The sequence below is a fragment of the Mastacembelus armatus genome, chromosome 17 (genome assembly GCF_900324485.2).
Source record: "Mastacembelus armatus chromosome 17, fMasArm1.2, whole genome shotgun sequence".
In the NCBI taxonomy this organism is placed as follows: domain Eukaryota; kingdom Metazoa; phylum Chordata; class Actinopteri; order Synbranchiformes; family Mastacembelidae; genus Mastacembelus; species Mastacembelus armatus.
The window spans coordinates 5,904,394-5,922,281 of record NC_046649.1 but is presented as its reverse complement, the minus strand read 5'-3'; the positions used below and the strand labels follow the sequence as shown (position 1 = coordinate 5,922,281).

Here is a 17,888-nt window from a genome sequence, read left to right as displayed (position 1 = left end):
GCCACATTAGTCACATTATGCTATACTTAAATCTATCTACGCTAGTGAGCAAGTTCATACGTGCCTTTCACATCATTTTCAGGTTGTAGTTAAAGGAAAGGACAATCCATCAATATCAGGAGGTCTTACAGACTTTGCTTTCCTAGCGCCTCTAAAATAGTCCAACAACAGGAATAAAGGTAGTCATTTATCTGTGGAGATGCCTTTGTTCAGAATGTAGTCTACGCAGTGGTGAAATAAGGAATCGGGTGTTTTTACTTTAGTAAAAATATAAATAAATGATTGCACAGGAAAAACATTTCTGTCAAAATACAAAAAAAAAAACATGAATCAACGATGCTAAATGCAGTTATCGCAGCAATTTACGAGACTTGCAACTAACTTGCGAGACGTTCAGCTGCCATTTTGGTTCTAGTCCCCCTTCTTCTTAGAGGCCCACGGCTGCCCTTGCGGATCCAAGATGGCGTTAGTTTCTTTGATAGCCGGAGCACCGCGGTTGTTACAGCGAGCTCATTCAGTTGGCCAACATCATGGCGTCCGCCAGCACGGGGAGTAGAGTGTCCTGCGGGAGAGATTTGAACTGTGTGCCGGAGGTAGCTGACACGTTAGCCGCGGTCGCCAAGCTCGGGTGAGCATCGCGCTGCACTTTGCCACTTCTTCTTTTCTGCAGAAGTGACTTTATGAGACGGACGCGCCGGTTTGCTAGCGTCAGCGCGTGCTAGTCGCTAAGCTAGCCGGTAAATCAGCAGCACGTGCCGTCGGTCCCGGTGTGCTGTGTTGTGTATAGGTTGTTCCCTCACCGCTCTGAGCGAGCAGCTACGCGCTTCACATCTGCACGAAGTCGCCAACCACAGCAGTGTCTAAATGGTTACTTTCTTTCTCTGGTGTACAGATTTGACTTCATCTGCATGCCCCTGTTCCACCCGAGGTTCAGGAGGGAGTTTGAGATTGAACCCGCTAAATCCCGACCCGGTGCCCAGACCCGGTCAGACCTGCTGCTGTGTGGAAGAGGTTAGTCCTGGACCTTTCTATAACCTCAGCCGGTGATAGCCACCAACTTAGGACCTGTATGTACGTATAGATCTGCAGGAATGTGTAGTATGGTTGACTGAGTCGTTAAATTAGCTTCAGGTGTTCTTGTTGAACCACTCATAATTAACTTTCTGTACTCAGAGTATCCCTGCCAGTTTCCCAGGCCTGTTGTGTTTTAATGACAACTCTCTTCTGCACCTTGTCCCACATATTACAAATAAACATTAATGCACAGGGTTTCCTTTTAGGTCCATTTTCTTTTTTTTGAACTTAATTCTGTCCTTTTGGTTTGGTTAATCGAAAAGTTTTTAATATACTTGGAAACTACAAATCAACATAATGTACTTGCTGGAGTAAGAAGGTGATTTTCAGACTGATTGCTGGTGTTTACACAGATCATCAGCTGTCAGCTACGTTGTAACAAGTGTTAATTATCTGGGGAAAAGGGATCTTTGCACATGGGAATGAGAACGTATTAAAAAGTTGCTCTTGTATCATTCTCACATTATATGTAACAGTGCATATTATTAGTGTACCTATAATGACTACATTTTTGTCAGCACTACCAATAGCTTAGATCACTTGAGGGGTTAATAAGTTGATGCTTTTCTTATTTATCTACTTTGTTTTGTGTAGATTGGAACACCCTTGTTGTCGGGAAGCTCTCTCCATGGATCAGTGCTGATTCAGAGTTCGAGACAGATCGCAGAAACTCGGAGGCTGTATGTTTCTCCTGTTTGTACTTAAAATGTCTTTGAGATCATTGTGGTGCTAATGCTACAAATGGGTCTTTGATTTCAAGAGCTTGTGTCATGACTGAAGTTATACTGTCCAGTCTCTATTTCTCTAAATGTGTGTCCTTATATCATCCCTTCCATGTTGTCGGCATCATTTTTTGTTTCTCCAGGCTCTGGTACAGGAGTTGAACTTCTCAGCCTACCTGGGTCTGCCCGTCTTCATGATCCCTCTGAAGGGCCCTCATAATGCCAATCTAGCCCGTCTGCTGCTAAACCACATCCACAATGGACACCACACCTCAAATGTAAGATGGACTGTATTACCACATGAAAATTGCTCAGATAGAAGTCAGACAAATAGAAGTCCTCGAATAAATGCCTCTGTGCTGTTGCCATCTGTGTCTGATTAGTTCTGGATACGTGTCCCGCTGATGACATCAGAGGACATGCGGGAAGATCTGATTGAGAATGAACCAACCACTTGCTTTGATGAAATAAGTGTTGATGAGAAGACCTGGGGCTGGTGAGTTTCATGCCAGTCCACTTCCTATGCGCTGTCTGCATGCCAAAACAATTGTCATTGATTTCCTTTAAAATCATGACTCGTTTTGTTTACTTGCCTCTTCTGTTTTAGGTGGCACTCGTTTAGAAACCTTTGTGATTACAACAAAAGGATCTGTCTCGGTGAGAAAGCACAGTGTGAAGCAGCTTGCCTGAGGCATATTTAGTGCATTAAAAAATAATTATGGTTGTGTCTGCTACTAAAATGTACTTTGTGTATTCCTGAAGCTATTGAAGTTGGAGCAGACATTCCATCAGATGCTGTGATAGATAAGTGGCTCGGGGAACCTATCAAAGCAGCCATACTTCCTACCAGCATCTTCCTTACTAATAAGAAGGGCTTCCCTGTTTTGTCAAAAGCCCATCAGCGAATAATCTTCCGCCTTTTCAAGGTATAGAAAAATAATTACACGTCATTTACCCAACAGAAATGAATCACCTGCCGATGTAGAAGTGTAAAAACAATTTCTTTCTATAGTTGGAGGCCCAGTTCATATTCACAGGCACCAGTCGGCACACTGAGAAGGACTTCCGATCCTACCTGCAGTACCTGGAATACCTCAACCAGAACCGACCTGCACCCAATGCCTATGAGCTCTTCGCCAAGGGCTATGAAGATTATCTTCAGTCTCCCCTCCAGGTAAGGAAGATTTATGTTTATGTGTAGTTTTACAACTTTTGACAGTGACTGAATGTGTTTTCTCATTCCCACAAGCCTCTCATGGACAACCTGGATTCTCAGACATATGAAGTGTTCGAGAAGGATCCTGTTAAATATTCACAGTATCAACAGGTAAGATCATCAGACAGAGCTCTAACTTAAAACATATATAAATGAAGTACTGCAAAACTAAGAGCATACGTTGACTAGCGACTAGTGTATAAAATTTTCTTATTTTTACCCAGAACCAAAAAAAAAAATCCCACAGGGAGACGCAAAGATTCTTAGACCTAAACTCTTGCCTCTAGCAGTGTTGTCGGTGTACTCTGCACATAGAGCCAGAGTGTTATTTCTTGTGGCATGTGTAAACTATCACTTTAATGCCATTTCACCCTGACACTGCTTTAGTTGTCTTCTCAGAAGAATGCATACATCTCGATTTAAGATTGCCAGTGTATATTGACTCAGAGATTTAGCAGTTTTTCTTTTATGCCTAGTGACCCACAAACAGTAAATCCTGACATTCAAATCGTAGTTACTTCTTACATGGTCTGACCTTAGTAAAGACATGTACAGCAGTCAGTCAATACCATATTTCCCATTTTCTGCATGTAAACATTCAAGTTGCAGGATAAATTTAATTTGTCGTATAACCTACTAAATCACGTCTATGTGGGAAAAAAAATAGAAATGGTATCTTGGTCATCGTAGTTCTTTTAGTCATTTTTGCACAGATTACGTTTAACATATTTAATCTGTTCTCCATTTGTAAATGAAGGGACAGATTAACATTTATATCACTTGCACATCATTGATGCCCCTTTTTTATATAAATATAAGGTTGTAGGCAGGTTGTCTGTAGTCCATAACTTTTACACACACCTTAAATACACTGGTTTTATGTGTTTCTGCAGGCTGTATATAGATGTTTACTTGACAGAGTTCCAGAGGAGCAGAAAGACACCAATGTTCAGTAAGTATCCTATTTATTCCCAAATTTCCATATTGTATGCCAGATACATACTTAATTCTGATGTACATTGGAAAATAACCTCACTGTTACAGCCATAGTAGTAAAATAAATCATGTTGGAGCATTGTCTCAAATAGTGTTACTTTGACACAGGGTGGTGATGGTGTTAGGAGCGGGTAGGGGTCCCCTGGTCAATGCGTCTCTACGTGCTGCCAGACAGGCAGACAGAAAGCTCCGGGTATATGCTGTGGAGAAAAATCCCAATGCTGTAGTCACGTGAGTTGAACACTGCTTATTATTTCAATATGTCAGTCATGGAAAACTAAACCTACAGAAGAAAAAAAATATATATATTAACACAGATCTCAGCATTTGCTTTCTGAACATGCCAGGATGAGTCGTACCTCAGTGAATCATAATGACTTGGATTTAGGAGTTTTAAAGCCTGATAATGTGGCTTGTTGACCAGGTAATGAAGCCAGTGGTGAAAATCTGTTGTGATACAATGGTGGACCCCAGTGAATTTAAAAAAAGCACATTTGTCCAGAGTCTACAATGGCATATAACAGTTGATATACACCGAATTTAATGGATGTAGGTGTGAAGATCTTCTCAGTTACAGTACGGTGTATTTGTGACCATTTTGGAGTTTTTAAACATAGCACACAATTGTCTGTCATTATTTGGTGTCTGAAGCTTTAAATGCTTATGTTTTTGTTTTTTTTTTTCTTCTTTTTTTCTTTTGGCACCAACATTTTCCATGCAACTTGTTCAGGCTAGAGAACTGGCGCTTTGAGGAGTGGGGAGATCAAGTGACTGTGGTATCATGTGACATGCGCGAGTGGGCAGCACCTGAAAAAGCAGATATCATTGTGAGTGAGCTGCTTGGATCATTTGGTGACAATGAGCTTTCTCCTGAGTGCTTAGATGGAGCACAGCACTTCCTCAAAGGTACTTCACTGTTGTGGTTTTTGCAAAATCTTTTTGTTGCCTTTCTTTAAAAATAATTACCTAACATAAATGGGTTAGCTGCAGAGTCATGTAATGCACAGCACCCTTTCTTGTTTGTCACATCAAACCATGGGGAAGGCATTTGTTATCCTCCATTACCTGTCACGCTTCCTTGCATCTCAAATCACTTTCTCTTTTCCTTTTTCCACACCTTTTCATGTCACTATCAGATGATGGAGTGAGCATCCCGTGTTCATATACATCTTTTGTGGCACCTCTGTCGTCCTCCAAGCTTTACAACGAAGTACGAGGGTGCCGGGAAAGAGACAAGGACCCTGAGTGTCATTTTGAGACACCCTATGTAGTGCGCCTTCATAATTTCCACCAATTGGCTGACCCTAAACCGTGCTTCACATTCACACACCCCACAACAGGTAGATGTAAAAACAAAATTCATTGTATACCAAGAAGGAGATCAATATATTCTTGAACCTGTAGATGCATTTCAAGTACGTTAACCTCTTTCTCCCTTTTCCTTTAGATATGAACAACAATCGGTATCGATGCCTCAGATTCTCAGTGGGTTGTAACTCAGTGCTCCATGGCTTTGCTGGCTACTTTGAGACCACACTGTACAAAGATGTGATGCTCAGTAAGTTAGCTTAATGGAGTCTTGTAGAGCTAGCATTAAGATTACATATTATTTATATTGTCCATATGTATTTGTTTCAGGCATAAAACCAGACACACATTCGCCTGGAATGTTCTCCTGGTTCCCCATCCTGTTCCCACTCAAAGTAAGTTTAACACTTTAAAACCAAACTGACAAATAAACCTTGCATTCGCAGATGAGGCCTTATATTTCTTCTCTCCAATAGCAACCCATCTCCCTATCCCGGGATGATAATATCGCAGTGCAATTCTGGCGCTCTAACAATGGGAAGAAGGTGTGGTACGAATGGGCCGTGACCGAGCCCTCCTGCTCTGCCATCCATAACCCTGCTGGCCGCTCCTACACCATTGGCCTGTGAAGATGACACGTCGTCACACCTGTCAAGAGGCATGCGCTCGCACGTTTAAGATTCGGTGGCAAATAAAATGGAGGAGGATTAGTTCTTTTTATATACACAGTTAAAACTTGTTCAGCCCAGGCTGTGTTACAAAACCTCCAGTGGTAGCACCTTTGAGTTGGCATTGAAAATACTGATTAGGAAAAGCAGATTTTTTTTTTTTTTTTAAAGTCTGTATTTTCAGAATTTGTTCTGGAGGTCTGCTTCAGCAGGTATGGACTGTCACCTATACAGAGTGGCTTGTTGTTTGCATTGTTTGAGGTAGGTCAAACGTCTCACCACTGGGTTCTCATGTTTGTTTTTTATAAAAGTTTTTTTTTTTTTTTTTTTTTGTCCTATGCTTCTCAACAGGCCTCGCATTCATACACTTTCAAAACAACAGGACTTATGCCATATCAAACACACATTCTATAAAGGCATTTACATACTGAAAAAACTCTTCTCAGCACAGGATAACCCTATTCAGGTTCCCGTGTGTTGTGTGTCGACGGTTCTTCATATGTCTTAGTCTCTGTGCGTTTGACCCATGCAAATAAATACAACACTGTAATATCCTCCATATGGTCTGAAAGTTTTTGGGCTTCGAATCCACCAGTCACCTGAATTTGCCTTTAATGATAAGTATATATCATTGGGGAAAAAAAAAAAAAAGAATAGTTTCAGAATGATGACAGCAGCACTTTTTATACTTTGCTTTTATGGTATAACCTTAGATGTTAGCATATAATTTGACCAGTAGATGTCACCCTTGGGGACAATCTGTTGGCCTGTAAGTAATTTATATAGTAATAGTAGAATTCTCTGTTTGCTCTAACCTGAAGACTATAAAGAGGTGGAGGAAATAACTGGCAGATGTATTGTTCAGATGTCTATTTATTAATTTTCTGAGTGGAAATTCTTGAGCCCAGGTGCAACACATATTACAGATTTATCTAACATAGCTAACTGTTCCAAACTAAACGCTCTAAAGTAGTGAGTAAGTCAAAGTCATTTAAGATTTTTGATGGTAAAGTAAGACTTAAATAGGTTCACCTCCTAACACACCCTGCATGGTCTTATGCTTTGTGTGCATCTGTGGGTACCTATCGTGACTTATAGTTAAAGATGGATGTGGACCTGGTACCAACGATGGATTAAAATGGATTCACTCCCACAGTAAAGTTCCATGTGAAATGTTTGTCATTTGACAATCTTTCTATAGTGTCAAACTATAGAAAGATTTATAATCTATGCCAAGGATAGTAATAATAAACCCATCATTTCCATTGTAACTGATGTAAGAACAGCAAAGATGCAGAAGCGGAGGTGACAGTGCTCCCTACAATCAACCCAACATATACCTATGTAACGTAACTTTAAAAAACATGAAATGATCTTACACCAAGACGTTTCTCATAAATGACCTGATGGTCATCTCATTTAATGTCAATTAAAGAAGTGAAGGACAATAGGCTAATACTTACAGTCTTTGTCATGACATGATGTGACCTTCGTATAAAATCGCACTGGGAGTAGTCCTACATCCCAATGTGATCTGTCATAATCAAAGATATTTAAAATAAATAATAATGTCACCCAGTATGGAGGTTTCTCAAAGACGGTAACGCAGCTCCGGGTGTTCCTGAAGGGGGCGTGGCCTGAGACGCTGATTGGTTGAAAATGACCAGTTTTTCTATTTACTGAGACTTGGAGCTGGAAGTGTTTGACCATCCCGCTGATCCCGGCCAGGAGACAGAAACCATGACCGAAAGCTTTCAGGGGGATTTAAGATACCGTGGCTGCTGAGAAGGTTGGTTGCCACTTTATGAATTGTTTTCTGGATGTTGATTTAGGTTTCTGCTGACGGGCTAGTTGCTGTGACTTCCAACTGTCTAGCAGTTAGTCTCAGTTGACCGAGATAACGTCAGGTCTGCTGCGAGACGTGTCAGGCCGGTGAGTTTCAGTTTGGACTTGGTCCGGATGCACCAGTTCTCCTAAACTAACGATGTGAGCCTCAGCCTGGTTAACCAGCTCGGATGGTCCCGCCGGTACCTGCTCCATCACCGTGCCAGGTGTTACACCGAGCCCTGCCTGCCTCGCGGGGGCGCGCACGGCCAGAGCAAAGGCATCACAAAGCAGAGTAATGTTAAAAACCACCTGGGAGTCCAAAAACCTCTAGAGACGACGTTTTATTGGATTCAGTAACAATAGCATTTTCGTCTGTTTTGAAGAACAACATCTACTTGTCTACCTGGTATATTAAAATGAAGTTTTATAAAGTCAGGGGCTATCTAATACACCATTTGATTTCCATTTCTCCTGCACTGTGTGCATTATCATATCAGCTTAGGTCTGTTAAATGTAATAAAGTCACACTGTCATGCCAGACCAACATAACATATGTCCTGATAGTCACATTTTATATTACCTAAACAAAGTATTAAGTTTTTCTTATTTTATTTTATTTTTTTGGTTTAGTACATTCCTGCAAAGGGCATACAGTTCTTGGCAGGCAGAATTTGGCATAACACTAGGCCCTTCATTGTGTCGCACTCTTGAATTATTTATGCAGGGATGCAGTATCTAATTTTAGCACCACTGTAGCCAGCTGAAGATGGAAACTACTGCCATCAGCATTTTTGAAGTCTAATGGGTTGATGGAAAGTGGTGGATAAATTACTCAGCAAATGTGTCCAGGAAACACAGTTGCCAAACTATTTTCAACCTTTTTAAAACAATGCTAATTTGGTTCTCAAATTCTTTCTTTGCTAGGTTTTTAACAGGAAGACAGTGTCCCTGTCGTCTGAACCAAAGAACGGAGGTGGAGACAAAGGGGACACTGGATTGGACTTCAGGATGACTGTGGGCCAAAGGAAGCAGAGCGGCAGCAGTGGGAGCAGTCATTCAGACACCCCGGTCCTCCAGTCAAAAGATGCAGGAGAAGGCTCAGGGGTAGCTCTGAAAAAACAAATCGGTCTTGTCAGCGCCTGCGGCATTATAGTGGGTAAGTCCAATGTGTGGCAGTACTAGAGCATATGACCCCAAGTCAGTGGAGCTACCACCAGATTTTACAAAATCAACTGTATTTAATAAAAACAACAATTATCTGTATAAAGAATTAATTTATCATTTGATTATGTTGATTGTCACCAGGACATCATTCATTAGCCTTTTAATTATCTGTTGGGCTTCTCAAATAAGCTAAGGCAGAGGTGACCATGACTTTATCCTCCACTACATCATTTGCATTTAAAAGACGCCGGTCAGTGACACAAAGGTGGTAATATCTGATATTGTTCAAACTGTGGCAACAAAATAATTACAACATGAAATGTTGCTTAAGTCTGACTTGGAGTAACAAGATCTAATTTTAGATCCTAGCCTCTTACTGTAAGTAATGCTTAGCAGTTTTAAAACTCACGTTCTTTTTGTGTGTGTGTGTGTGTGTGTGTGTGTGTGTGTGTGTGTGTGTGTGTGTGTGTGTGTGTGTGTGTGTGTGTGGAAAATCCGGCTAAGTTAACACAAACACAGCCATTTGCATGGCAGCCTAAGAGGTTGAGTATTACTGGCTAAAATCTCTCGTAAAATTTTCATTTACATCATCAGTCTCCTGCCAGTTGCAGTGCACTGCTGCCATCATGCATCTTATCTCGCACATCCTATTTCATTGTCCCTGCCATGTTTCTAGGGAACTGCTGTCTGCTATGAAACCTCTTCAGTCCCTGCACAACCTACCTCACATACAGAGAAAAAAGAAAAGTCGATAAATAAAGCAATCTGACTAATGGATGTCCTCCATTATTGAGATTGCTGTTTCCATCACAAGCAGCAACACTGATGAAACATGGTCACTGCACCACTGACAGGAAATGGCTGTGCCCTTGTTGTATGTGTTGGCCCCAATACGATGTAGAACTACCAGCAGAAATTGGGCCTGTGTGAAGCCAATGTGTGTAGATAACTGGTCCCAAGTGGAGACATGGTGGGCATACACTGGTATACTGCAAATACTGGTATCCATCTGCAGAACAGTGTTTAAATGTATTTATGAATAATCAATATCATAGAGAAATTTGAAAAGTACAAAGTAACATTTATTAAATTTGGTGAATAAAAAAAAACATTAATTTCATGAGTGGATTCTTAATTTATCTGACTTTTAGATGAGCAGTCTTTATGACTGTTGCACAATTGCTTTTATTCACAAGCTTAACAGCTCATATACAAAATAAATGAGAACTGATACTGTTTGCTGTTAACAGGTAATTAGTCATCCCATTCACACTTCCTAAAGTGGCAAGTGCCTAAATACCATTACATCAGGGTAAGAAGTGTCATAATTGACTGTTGTATTCATCTTGTATTTTAAGTAGCTTGGAAAAGCTGACTTTCCCAGTGTTTGAGTTGGCTACTGAAAGCATCACAGCTGATATTTTTCCACAAAGAAACACACTGTACTTGCCTTCAGAGTTAGATTTGTTGCAGGCCCCCTGGTAACATTACACTATTTTCAACCTGTCATCATAAGCAAAATACAACCTGACTGCAGGCTTGAAATCTTTCTGATCTACTGCATAGCAAGTCAAAATGAATCTCAAACAACTCCGGTTTCTCCACATGTACTGACCAGAAGTGAGCTTACTTGGAAATAAGTGAGTGAAAATTTACAGTGGTCCAGGGCTAGACCCAGCAGCATGATAACATGATGCAACTTGTTGCTTTTTATTTTCTGACTTCCATATCTATAAATCTTTAAATTAAATCACTGAGATGTCCAATCTAAAAAAGCATTTTGCTAGAGGCATTAGATATGTATTATACTATTGTTTGTTGTTTAGAGGGCTAGATTAATTCTATATTGGAGAAAAAATTGATCAGATGCAAAACATGAGCACCACAGGAATGAAGCATCATGTGACAGAAAATTGCTTTCCCTTTATAGCCTGTGCTCTGCTTCAGTGATCTCACGTTTTTCTCCCAGTATTGATGAGCATATGATCAATAGAACACATCTTTATACAGAAGATGGGTGGTGTATATAATTGTATTCATATTATTTGTTTGTGTAAATTAGGTGTTAACTTAGTCGACAGTGTTCAAAGCATTTGTCTTCTAATAACCTGTTTTAATGTGTTTCTGTTTCACTTCAGGCAACATTATTGGATCAGGAATTTTTGTGAGTCCTAAAGGGGTCCTGGAGAATGCCAGTTCAGTGGGTATGGCCATCATAGTGTGGGTCACCACTGGAATTATTACAGCAATCGGTGCTCTCTGCTATGCAGAATTAGGTGTGACCATCCCCAAATCAGGGGGCGACTACTCCTACGTCAAGGACATCTTTGGAGGACTGGCTGGGTGAGAAGAAACACTGTTTTGTGTGCTTATCAGGATTAGGAGCCCCTTCTAATAGTGGGATTTAAACATTTTGGTTTTGGTGTCTAGGCACTGCACAGATCTGATATTGGGACTCTGCAAACAAAGGACTGAAATCAATACACAGCCTGTAGCAATGTTAGCTGGGATTGGAGCAGAAATTACAACTTTCAGCTTTTTTTTAAATACTTTGGTTCCGTTGCTGCTTGGGCCTTGGTCACCTACCTGACCAATGCCCTTCACTGTTCACTTCTGAGTTTGACTTGAAGTGCAGCCAACTCTAGGAAGATTAACTAATAGTAGTTTCACAGATATACTGTATTTACAAAAATTTTAAAAACTGTATATAATCCACTGAAAAGCAAATTTTTCAAAAGATTTTTGTATATATGATAATAAACGTGATCTAAAATAATTCAGGTGCTGTAGCAAGCCCAATGTAATGAATGAGAACCATTTAAGTGTCTTCTTTAATAACTCTTAAGGATCATTATAACCTTTGAAACTGCCCTTAGTAGAATTTGTTTAAGGAAGAGACTATGACCTGTTTCTGTTTGCAGTATTTGTGAGTATGATGGTGAGGAAAAGTATAGTTTAGCAGATTTTCTGACGCTTCTTTGTGTCTTCTCATGGCTCAGAATAAATGCATTTATTGAAGTCAGTGGAGATTGGCCAGAGTTGTTTTTATTCATCACATGTTCACCGCATTATTAAAGCCTCTCGCAGGGTAGTTTTGTGTTCTCAGTGACCCAGAATGCCATTTCCACTAATTTCTCTTTAAAAGCAGCCTGACAGTGCATTACTGTGAAGTACTTAGCATGCTCAATTTCTGTTTTGTTTTACTCCATTTTGCTGTAACAAGGCTTGGTATTCTCTTACTATGCTGTGCTTGTTTGTGGCCATGCATGCAGTAGCTGCTGGGCGATCTAAGTGTGTTGCGACATGTCATTAACCACTTGCATGTGGTGCATCTCAGGTTTCTGCGTCTGTGGATTGCGGTGTTGGTTATCTACCCCACTAACCAGGCTGTGATTGCACTCACCTTCTCAAACTACATCCTGCAGCCCTTTTTTCCCTCCTGCTTCCCCCCTGAGGGTGGACTTCGTCTACTGGCTGCTGGCTGCCTGTGTAAGTAGTGAAATAACACTGCAAACTTGTTACTGTTATTGTTGCATTGAGCTTGGTTTCATCTTTAGCAAGTGACAAGAATGATACTCGGTACATGCATTACAGGAGTTATATTATAAATCAGAGTACCTTGGGCTCTGCTGCACTAATTATTATCAGCCCACCCAGAGCCCTGTAGGTGAAATATTAAAGTGCCTCTTTTAAGGAATATTTACCAAGGTAGCTATGCAAAGGTAAGGCAGAAATTCAAAATGTTAACCCTGAGAAATGTAAAGACCGATCATACAAATGCTTTTGCAGATTTCTGCAGGTCTTCCGATATAATAAATTTACCTTAATATTTTGGTAAATAGGGTGTTTCTATAGAGTCACACCTATTGTCTGAATGCAAATGTTGCTGTAATTATTAAGTGAAATTTGTTTCACTGTAAAGCCAAAAGTTTATGGCTTAAAGTAAAACAAATACTGAATCAAGAGCCAAACAAATTCCTGCCTGAAGGATGTGGGGAAAAAAACAGTTACCGTATCCCATCTAACATGATTTTCGTCCTGTCCTCAGTGCTGTTGACATGGGTGAACTGCTACAGTGTACGCTGGGCCACATGTGTCCAGGATATTTTCACTGCTGGCAAACTTTTGGCTCTGGGACTCATCATTATCATGGGTGTTGTCCAAATATGCAAAGGTAGTACTGCTTTCTTTCTTTCTTTCTTTTTTTTTTTTTTAAAGTGAAGCAGCACCAACTTAGGTTGCATACCTTATATCTGAGATGTGAGATATTCATCGAAGAACGATGTTCCTTCTTGAGTCCTAAGGCTCATGTCGTTTACACAGTATCAGTAGGTCTGACGAGGTAAAATTATGCAGTATTTCACAATAAATTTGTAGCATTTTTTTTTTTTTCCTCTTTCCTGTTAATCATTGCGTGACGCCCCCACTCACTGTCTTAAGGTATGATACTAAAACACTGGGAAACTGTTTTTGAAGAGAATGCAGCTGCCATCAAAAATGTTTTTTTCATACCTCTCACAGGATTTATGATCCCAACATGAAAGAGAGATTACAGTCAAACATCTCTTTATCCCCCTCATAATCCATACACGCACACGCATGTACACACTGAAAGGCAAAGGAACGTTTTTATTAGACTGAATTCAGAAACTTTTAAAATGGGGAATGAAATTGTTGTTTGAAGTGAATATCAAGAAGATACTGGCATAGGATTTGATTTAAATGGGCTATCTCCACTTTAATGCATTTTTATTGCTTTGAGGATAAAAACTTAAGAAATAAAACAACAACCTGTTGTTAATATACATCAGTCATAACTAGAAGGAAAAATCTCCTTTTTATGTATCATAATCAGAAGGTAGCAAAAGACTGTCTTAGAACAATTGTAACAGAGAACTTGTGTTTTGGTGCCCCCTGCTGCTCATCTTTGTTTTAAAAGATTTTAAAAAGCACATTAAGATTTAATTTTAAAAATCTGAAATGTTTTTTGCTGGGTTTTTTTTTTCCAGGTCACTATTACTGGTTGGAGCCAGCACATGCCTTTGAGACTTTCCGTGACTATGATGTTGGTCTGATAGCGCTGTCCTTCCTGCAGGGCTCCTTTGCATATGGAGGCTGGAACTTCCTCAACTATGTCACAGAGGAGTTGGTTGACCCATACAGGTAACACATGAACTTCTTGAATCTGACTTTTATAGTTTGGTATCACTTTCATATATTTGGACAAAAAAATTTCAGAAGTGCAGCTTTTTTTTTGTGTGAAAAAAAGCAGGTTAGTCTCATCTTTAAGACGTCACATAAATAGTAACACATGATGATACAATTACAAATTAGGTAATGTAGAGGAAGAATGCGACAGAAATCCATCTATTTATAAGTTATTTCTGATTGCATATCATATAATGTTAAATCAAGGTTTAGTAACTTTTTTTTTTTTTTTACAAACATCATACTTCAGTCACAGAAAGGATTAATATCCCCTGGACATCAACACTGTCTTTTATCTTCCAGGAATCTACCATGTGCAATCTTCATCTCTATCCCTGTGGTCACCTTCGTTTATGTGTTCGCTAACGTGGCCTATGTCACAGCTATGAGCCCCCAGGAGCTGCTGGCCTCTAATGCTGTGGCAGTGGTGAGACAACAGACTCACGGCCACTGAAGTCTGAGCGTGTGGCTATGCATGTAGAGAATGCATGTAGTTTGAAACTTATCTGAGTTTGTAATCAATTTGAAAATACCTGTGTTGCCCCGCAGCTATTTAGAATAACCACACTTACCCAATGCATACTCATTATATGTCATCCTTTAGCACTCTATTTTCAAATGTCTTGATGAGATGCTTAATGTGTTTCAATTGTGTACCTGTTTTCTCCTCCTCTTCTCTATCTCCACTCCTAATATTTCTCCCAGACATTTGGAGAGAAATTGCTAGGAGTAATGTCATGGATCATGCCTATCTCTGTGGCACTCTCCACCTTCGGGGGGGTAAATGGCTCCCTCTTCACGTCATCGCGGTTAGTTCGGGCTCCCCTGATTGATCATTTCTCTACCTATCTTCTCTTTACCTATCTTCTTGCTACAATTTCTGTGATTGCTGTGCTTTTTAGTGGTCTCATTCCCATGCTGATATTGTTCAGATGCACACAGAGAAATGGGGTAAGCAGAGTGAAAATGTGGTGCCAAATGGGACTACAGTGTTTCAGCAGTGTGAACACCCATCCGTCAAGCTGGATTTCAGGTTATGGTGAAAGTGCATTATTCAAAAATAGTTTCTTTTTAGGAGCATGTTTGACTCTAGTACAAATATCTCACATAAGAAATAGGAAATCTTAAAATACTGAGCCCATTTTACTCCTGGTTTGGTCCATTTTTCACCCTGCATTTATGGTTCTGCTGTTTATCTTTGCACTGGCAATTTTATTTCCACCAAAATTGTGTGTTTTCAAAGCTGGTCGTCAGCTGGAATGTGCCACAGCTGGCCATGCTCTCAGGACTTACAGTAACTGTTGTCAATTCTGTCTTTCAGGCTGTTTTTTGCCGGAGCGAGGGAAGGTCAACTTCCATGTCTGTTGGCTATGATTCACATCACACGCTGCACTCCTATCCCAGCTTTGGTTTTCACTGTGAGTCGTATCCCACTTAGCGAGACAACAATTTATACTCTATCACTTACTTTTTTACTTTGTCATCCGTGTGCCCTCTGTCCTGTCCTTGTGCAGAATAATTAACTTTTACCCCTTCTCAACATATTCAGCTGATCTCCACTCTGCTGATGTTGTGCACAAGTGACATTTACACCCTCATAAACTATGTGGGTTTCATCAACTACCTCTTCTATGGCGTGACTGTTGCTGGGCAGATTGTGCTTCGTATTAAACAGCCTGACATTTATCGGCCCATCAAGGTAAAGGCACGGATGGAGCAACTTGAATTTGACTTTTGACAGTCCTTATGCTAAATGTTAAGTGAGTTGGCAGGCTCAAAATGTTTATAGTTGATGTATTCTCCAGTGAGGACTATACACTAAAAATATCTCATGGTCTTGTGACTTGTAGACCTTTGATTCAGAATCTACAATTTAAATTCTTCCTTGAAAGATTGACTCAAGCTAGCATGCAGAGGTGAGTGGGTTTTTAAGGTTTACAACACTCTCATTCTTGTTGCTCACCCTGCAGGTGAGCCTGCTGTGGCCAGTCATCTATCTGCTGTTCTGGGCCTTCCTGCTGGTCTTTTCCCTTTACTCTGAGCCTGTGGTCTGTGGTATTGGACTTGCCATCATGATGACCGGTGTCCCAGTATATTTTTTAGGAGTCTACTGGGAAAACAAGCCTCAGTGTTTTCATATCATTATTGGTAAGGAAACATCATGATGGTGCTTTTGTAGCTTGATAATGACACTGTAGTATTGTTTTGGGGTGCATTCATACAAAGTGTGCTTTATTAGATTTCTGGACCTTCTTCTGTTCAGTTTGAACAATTGAAAAATAATGTTTAAACTCAGAGATGCTTACACATAGAGTATGAGTGTTGGTGCACACATTCAAGTGAACTGCAATGTGGTTTATTGTTGAACACAGGGGTTAAGAGCTTAAAGTATACTGATAAGTACTGCAGCCTTTGATTTATAGTTACACATTTTAAATCCTTAAACAAATACAATAGTGCAACTAGGCTTTTCCATTATAGCTCACACTGGGTAACTGCACCAATAAATAGTGAAGTGTATTCATAAAATGTTAACACAATTTGACACCACTTTCCTAATATCAAACGTATTTCTTTGATCTCTTCTGTCCTGATCTGTGTCCAGGTAAAATGACTCACCTGTGCCAAAAGCTGTGTTTGGTGGTTTACCCAGATATGGTGAAGAACCCAGTGCCTAATCCTCAAAAGAAAGACCAAAATAAGGAAGATGACAAAAGTCCTCAAATGAATGCTTGAAATTGTGCATAAAATGATCATTCTCACACTCTGCTGTTTTTTAAGGGGAAAAGAGACACCTGAAGAAGAGTCCCAGAAAGATGAGCATGTTTATTCAGGAGTTGTCGTGTACATGTATTGATTGCAGTTTGAGTCTGGGAGGCAGTGGAAAATTGTTAATGTCCAAGTTGTATGTGTCCATGTTTTGCATATTGTTTACACTATCACCTCATTCTAGTACCATTAAAATGACAATTTCCAGGTGATTAAACTGCTTTTACTCTCATGTGACTCATAACATTTTGTTAAACAAATAATTCATTCAGACTATCCCACTTTTCATACAATAAGACAAGTCAAATTTAGCTTTATGGAACAAAAGTCCCCCCCCCCCCATGATATTTTTCTATCATGGGTTTTCTTAAATACGAATAGGATTGGCACGAGTGACTCTGTAGTCAATATTGCACAGATGGTGACAAAACACCTAATTTTTAAAAGACATCTATTATTTATTTTTTCTTATTTTGATCAAGATAGTTGGCACCCATCAGAAATGAGACTGGGACACAGTTGTCTTTATAAAGTCTTGCTGTGTTGTACCCTGTATATGGCAGTGGTGCTTCCTGCTGCACCTCTTCATCAATGTTTCATCCACCTGTTGGACACCACCTGACGTAGAATGGGTGGGTCATATTTCGATCAAATTGCGGAAGTCATGGGAAGGTGGTTAAAGATGTCAATTACCAAGAATAATATAGGAAACAAGTTAATGTTGCCTTAAAATTTAAATCCACAGTCAACATTTACGCGCAAACCATGCTGGGATCTAGTCCAAATTTCTAATTCATGCATCTGGGATCACATTTTGGGGGATTTTAATGACTACAGTCTACAGACAAATGTGCAGTTGATTTGAAGAAATGTTAATCGATACTTTTTGGTAAAACAATTTCATTTAAAACAAATCAAGCATTTTACCATTTGGTT

The 17,888-nt window shown here is 39.9% G+C and overlaps 2 protein-coding genes across 3 annotated transcripts; both read left to right on the top strand.

The window, feature by feature from the left end:
- The first annotated feature begins 459 nt into the window (after positions 1 to 459).
- Positions 460 to 6,543, top strand: prmt5 (protein arginine methyltransferase 5). The gene is made up of 16 exons (XM_026312588.2): positions 460 to 628; positions 893 to 1,011; positions 1,669 to 1,754; positions 1,940 to 2,074; positions 2,180 to 2,292; positions 2,404 to 2,453; positions 2,559 to 2,722; positions 2,809 to 2,970; positions 3,046 to 3,123; positions 3,906 to 3,964; positions 4,117 to 4,239; positions 4,739 to 4,914; positions 5,145 to 5,348; positions 5,456 to 5,566; positions 5,647 to 5,711; positions 5,793 to 6,543. Exons 1-16 carry the CDS (start codon positions 531 to 533, stop codon positions 5,943 to 5,945), a joined length of 1,896 nt encoding a protein of 631 aa, XP_026168373.1. The 5' UTR covers positions 460 to 530; the 3' UTR covers positions 5,946 to 6,543.
- A 1,132-nt stretch (positions 6,544 to 7,675) lies between these two features.
- Positions 7,676 to 17,145, top strand: slc7a8b (solute carrier family 7 member 8b). 2 transcript variants are annotated; one of them, XM_026313238.1, is made up of 12 exons: positions 7,676 to 7,773; positions 8,736 to 8,967; positions 11,114 to 11,318; positions 12,313 to 12,464; positions 13,024 to 13,149; positions 13,985 to 14,138; positions 14,487 to 14,610; positions 14,889 to 14,992; positions 15,505 to 15,601; positions 15,733 to 15,882; positions 16,154 to 16,331; positions 16,789 to 17,145. In XM_026313238.1, the coding sequence occupies exons 2-12, from the start codon at positions 8,820 to 8,822 to the stop codon at positions 16,917 to 16,919; spliced, it is 1,569 nt and encodes a 522-aa protein (XP_026169023.1). In that variant the 5' UTR covers positions 7,676 to 7,773; positions 8,736 to 8,819; the 3' UTR covers positions 16,920 to 17,145. The 2 variants fall into 2 exon arrangements, with proteins under 2 accessions (XP_026169023.1, XP_026169024.1); XM_026313239.1 differs by lacking the exons at positions 7,676 to 7,773; positions 8,736 to 8,967; positions 11,114 to 11,318; positions 12,313 to 12,464; positions 13,985 to 14,138 and having other exon boundaries at positions 13,034 to 13,149.
- The last annotated feature ends 743 nt before the right edge of the window (positions 17,146 to 17,888 follow it).

What these genes read in the sequence shown, in the direction of transcription:
- slc7a8b (XM_026313238.1), top strand. Translation starts at nt 8,820, where the DNA reads ATGACTGTGGGCCAAAGGAAGCAGAGCGGCAGCAGTGGGAGCAGTCAT. An exon ending in TGTTGTCCAAATATGCAAAG is followed by an intron (nt 13,150 to 13,984) that starts GTAGTACTGCTT and finishes TTTTTTTTCCAG; the next exon opens with GTCACTATTACTGGTTGGAG. An exon ending in ACATTTATCGGCCCATCAAG is followed by an intron (nt 15,883 to 16,153) that starts GTAAAGGCACGG and finishes CTCACCCTGCAG; the next exon opens with GTGAGCCTGCTGTGGCCAGT.
- prmt5 (XM_026312588.2), top strand. Translation starts at nt 531, where the DNA reads ATGGCGTCCGCCAGCACGGGGAGTAGAGTGTCCTGCGGGAGAGATTTG. An exon ending in GATGAGAAGACCTGGGGCTG is followed by an intron (nt 2,293 to 2,403) that starts GTGAGTTTCATG and finishes CTTCTGTTTTAG; the next exon opens with GTGGCACTCGTTTAGAAACC. An exon ending in CCATCCTGTTCCCACTCAAA is followed by an intron (nt 5,712 to 5,792) that starts GTAAGTTTAACA and finishes TCTCTCCAATAG; the next exon opens with CAACCCATCTCCCTATCCCG.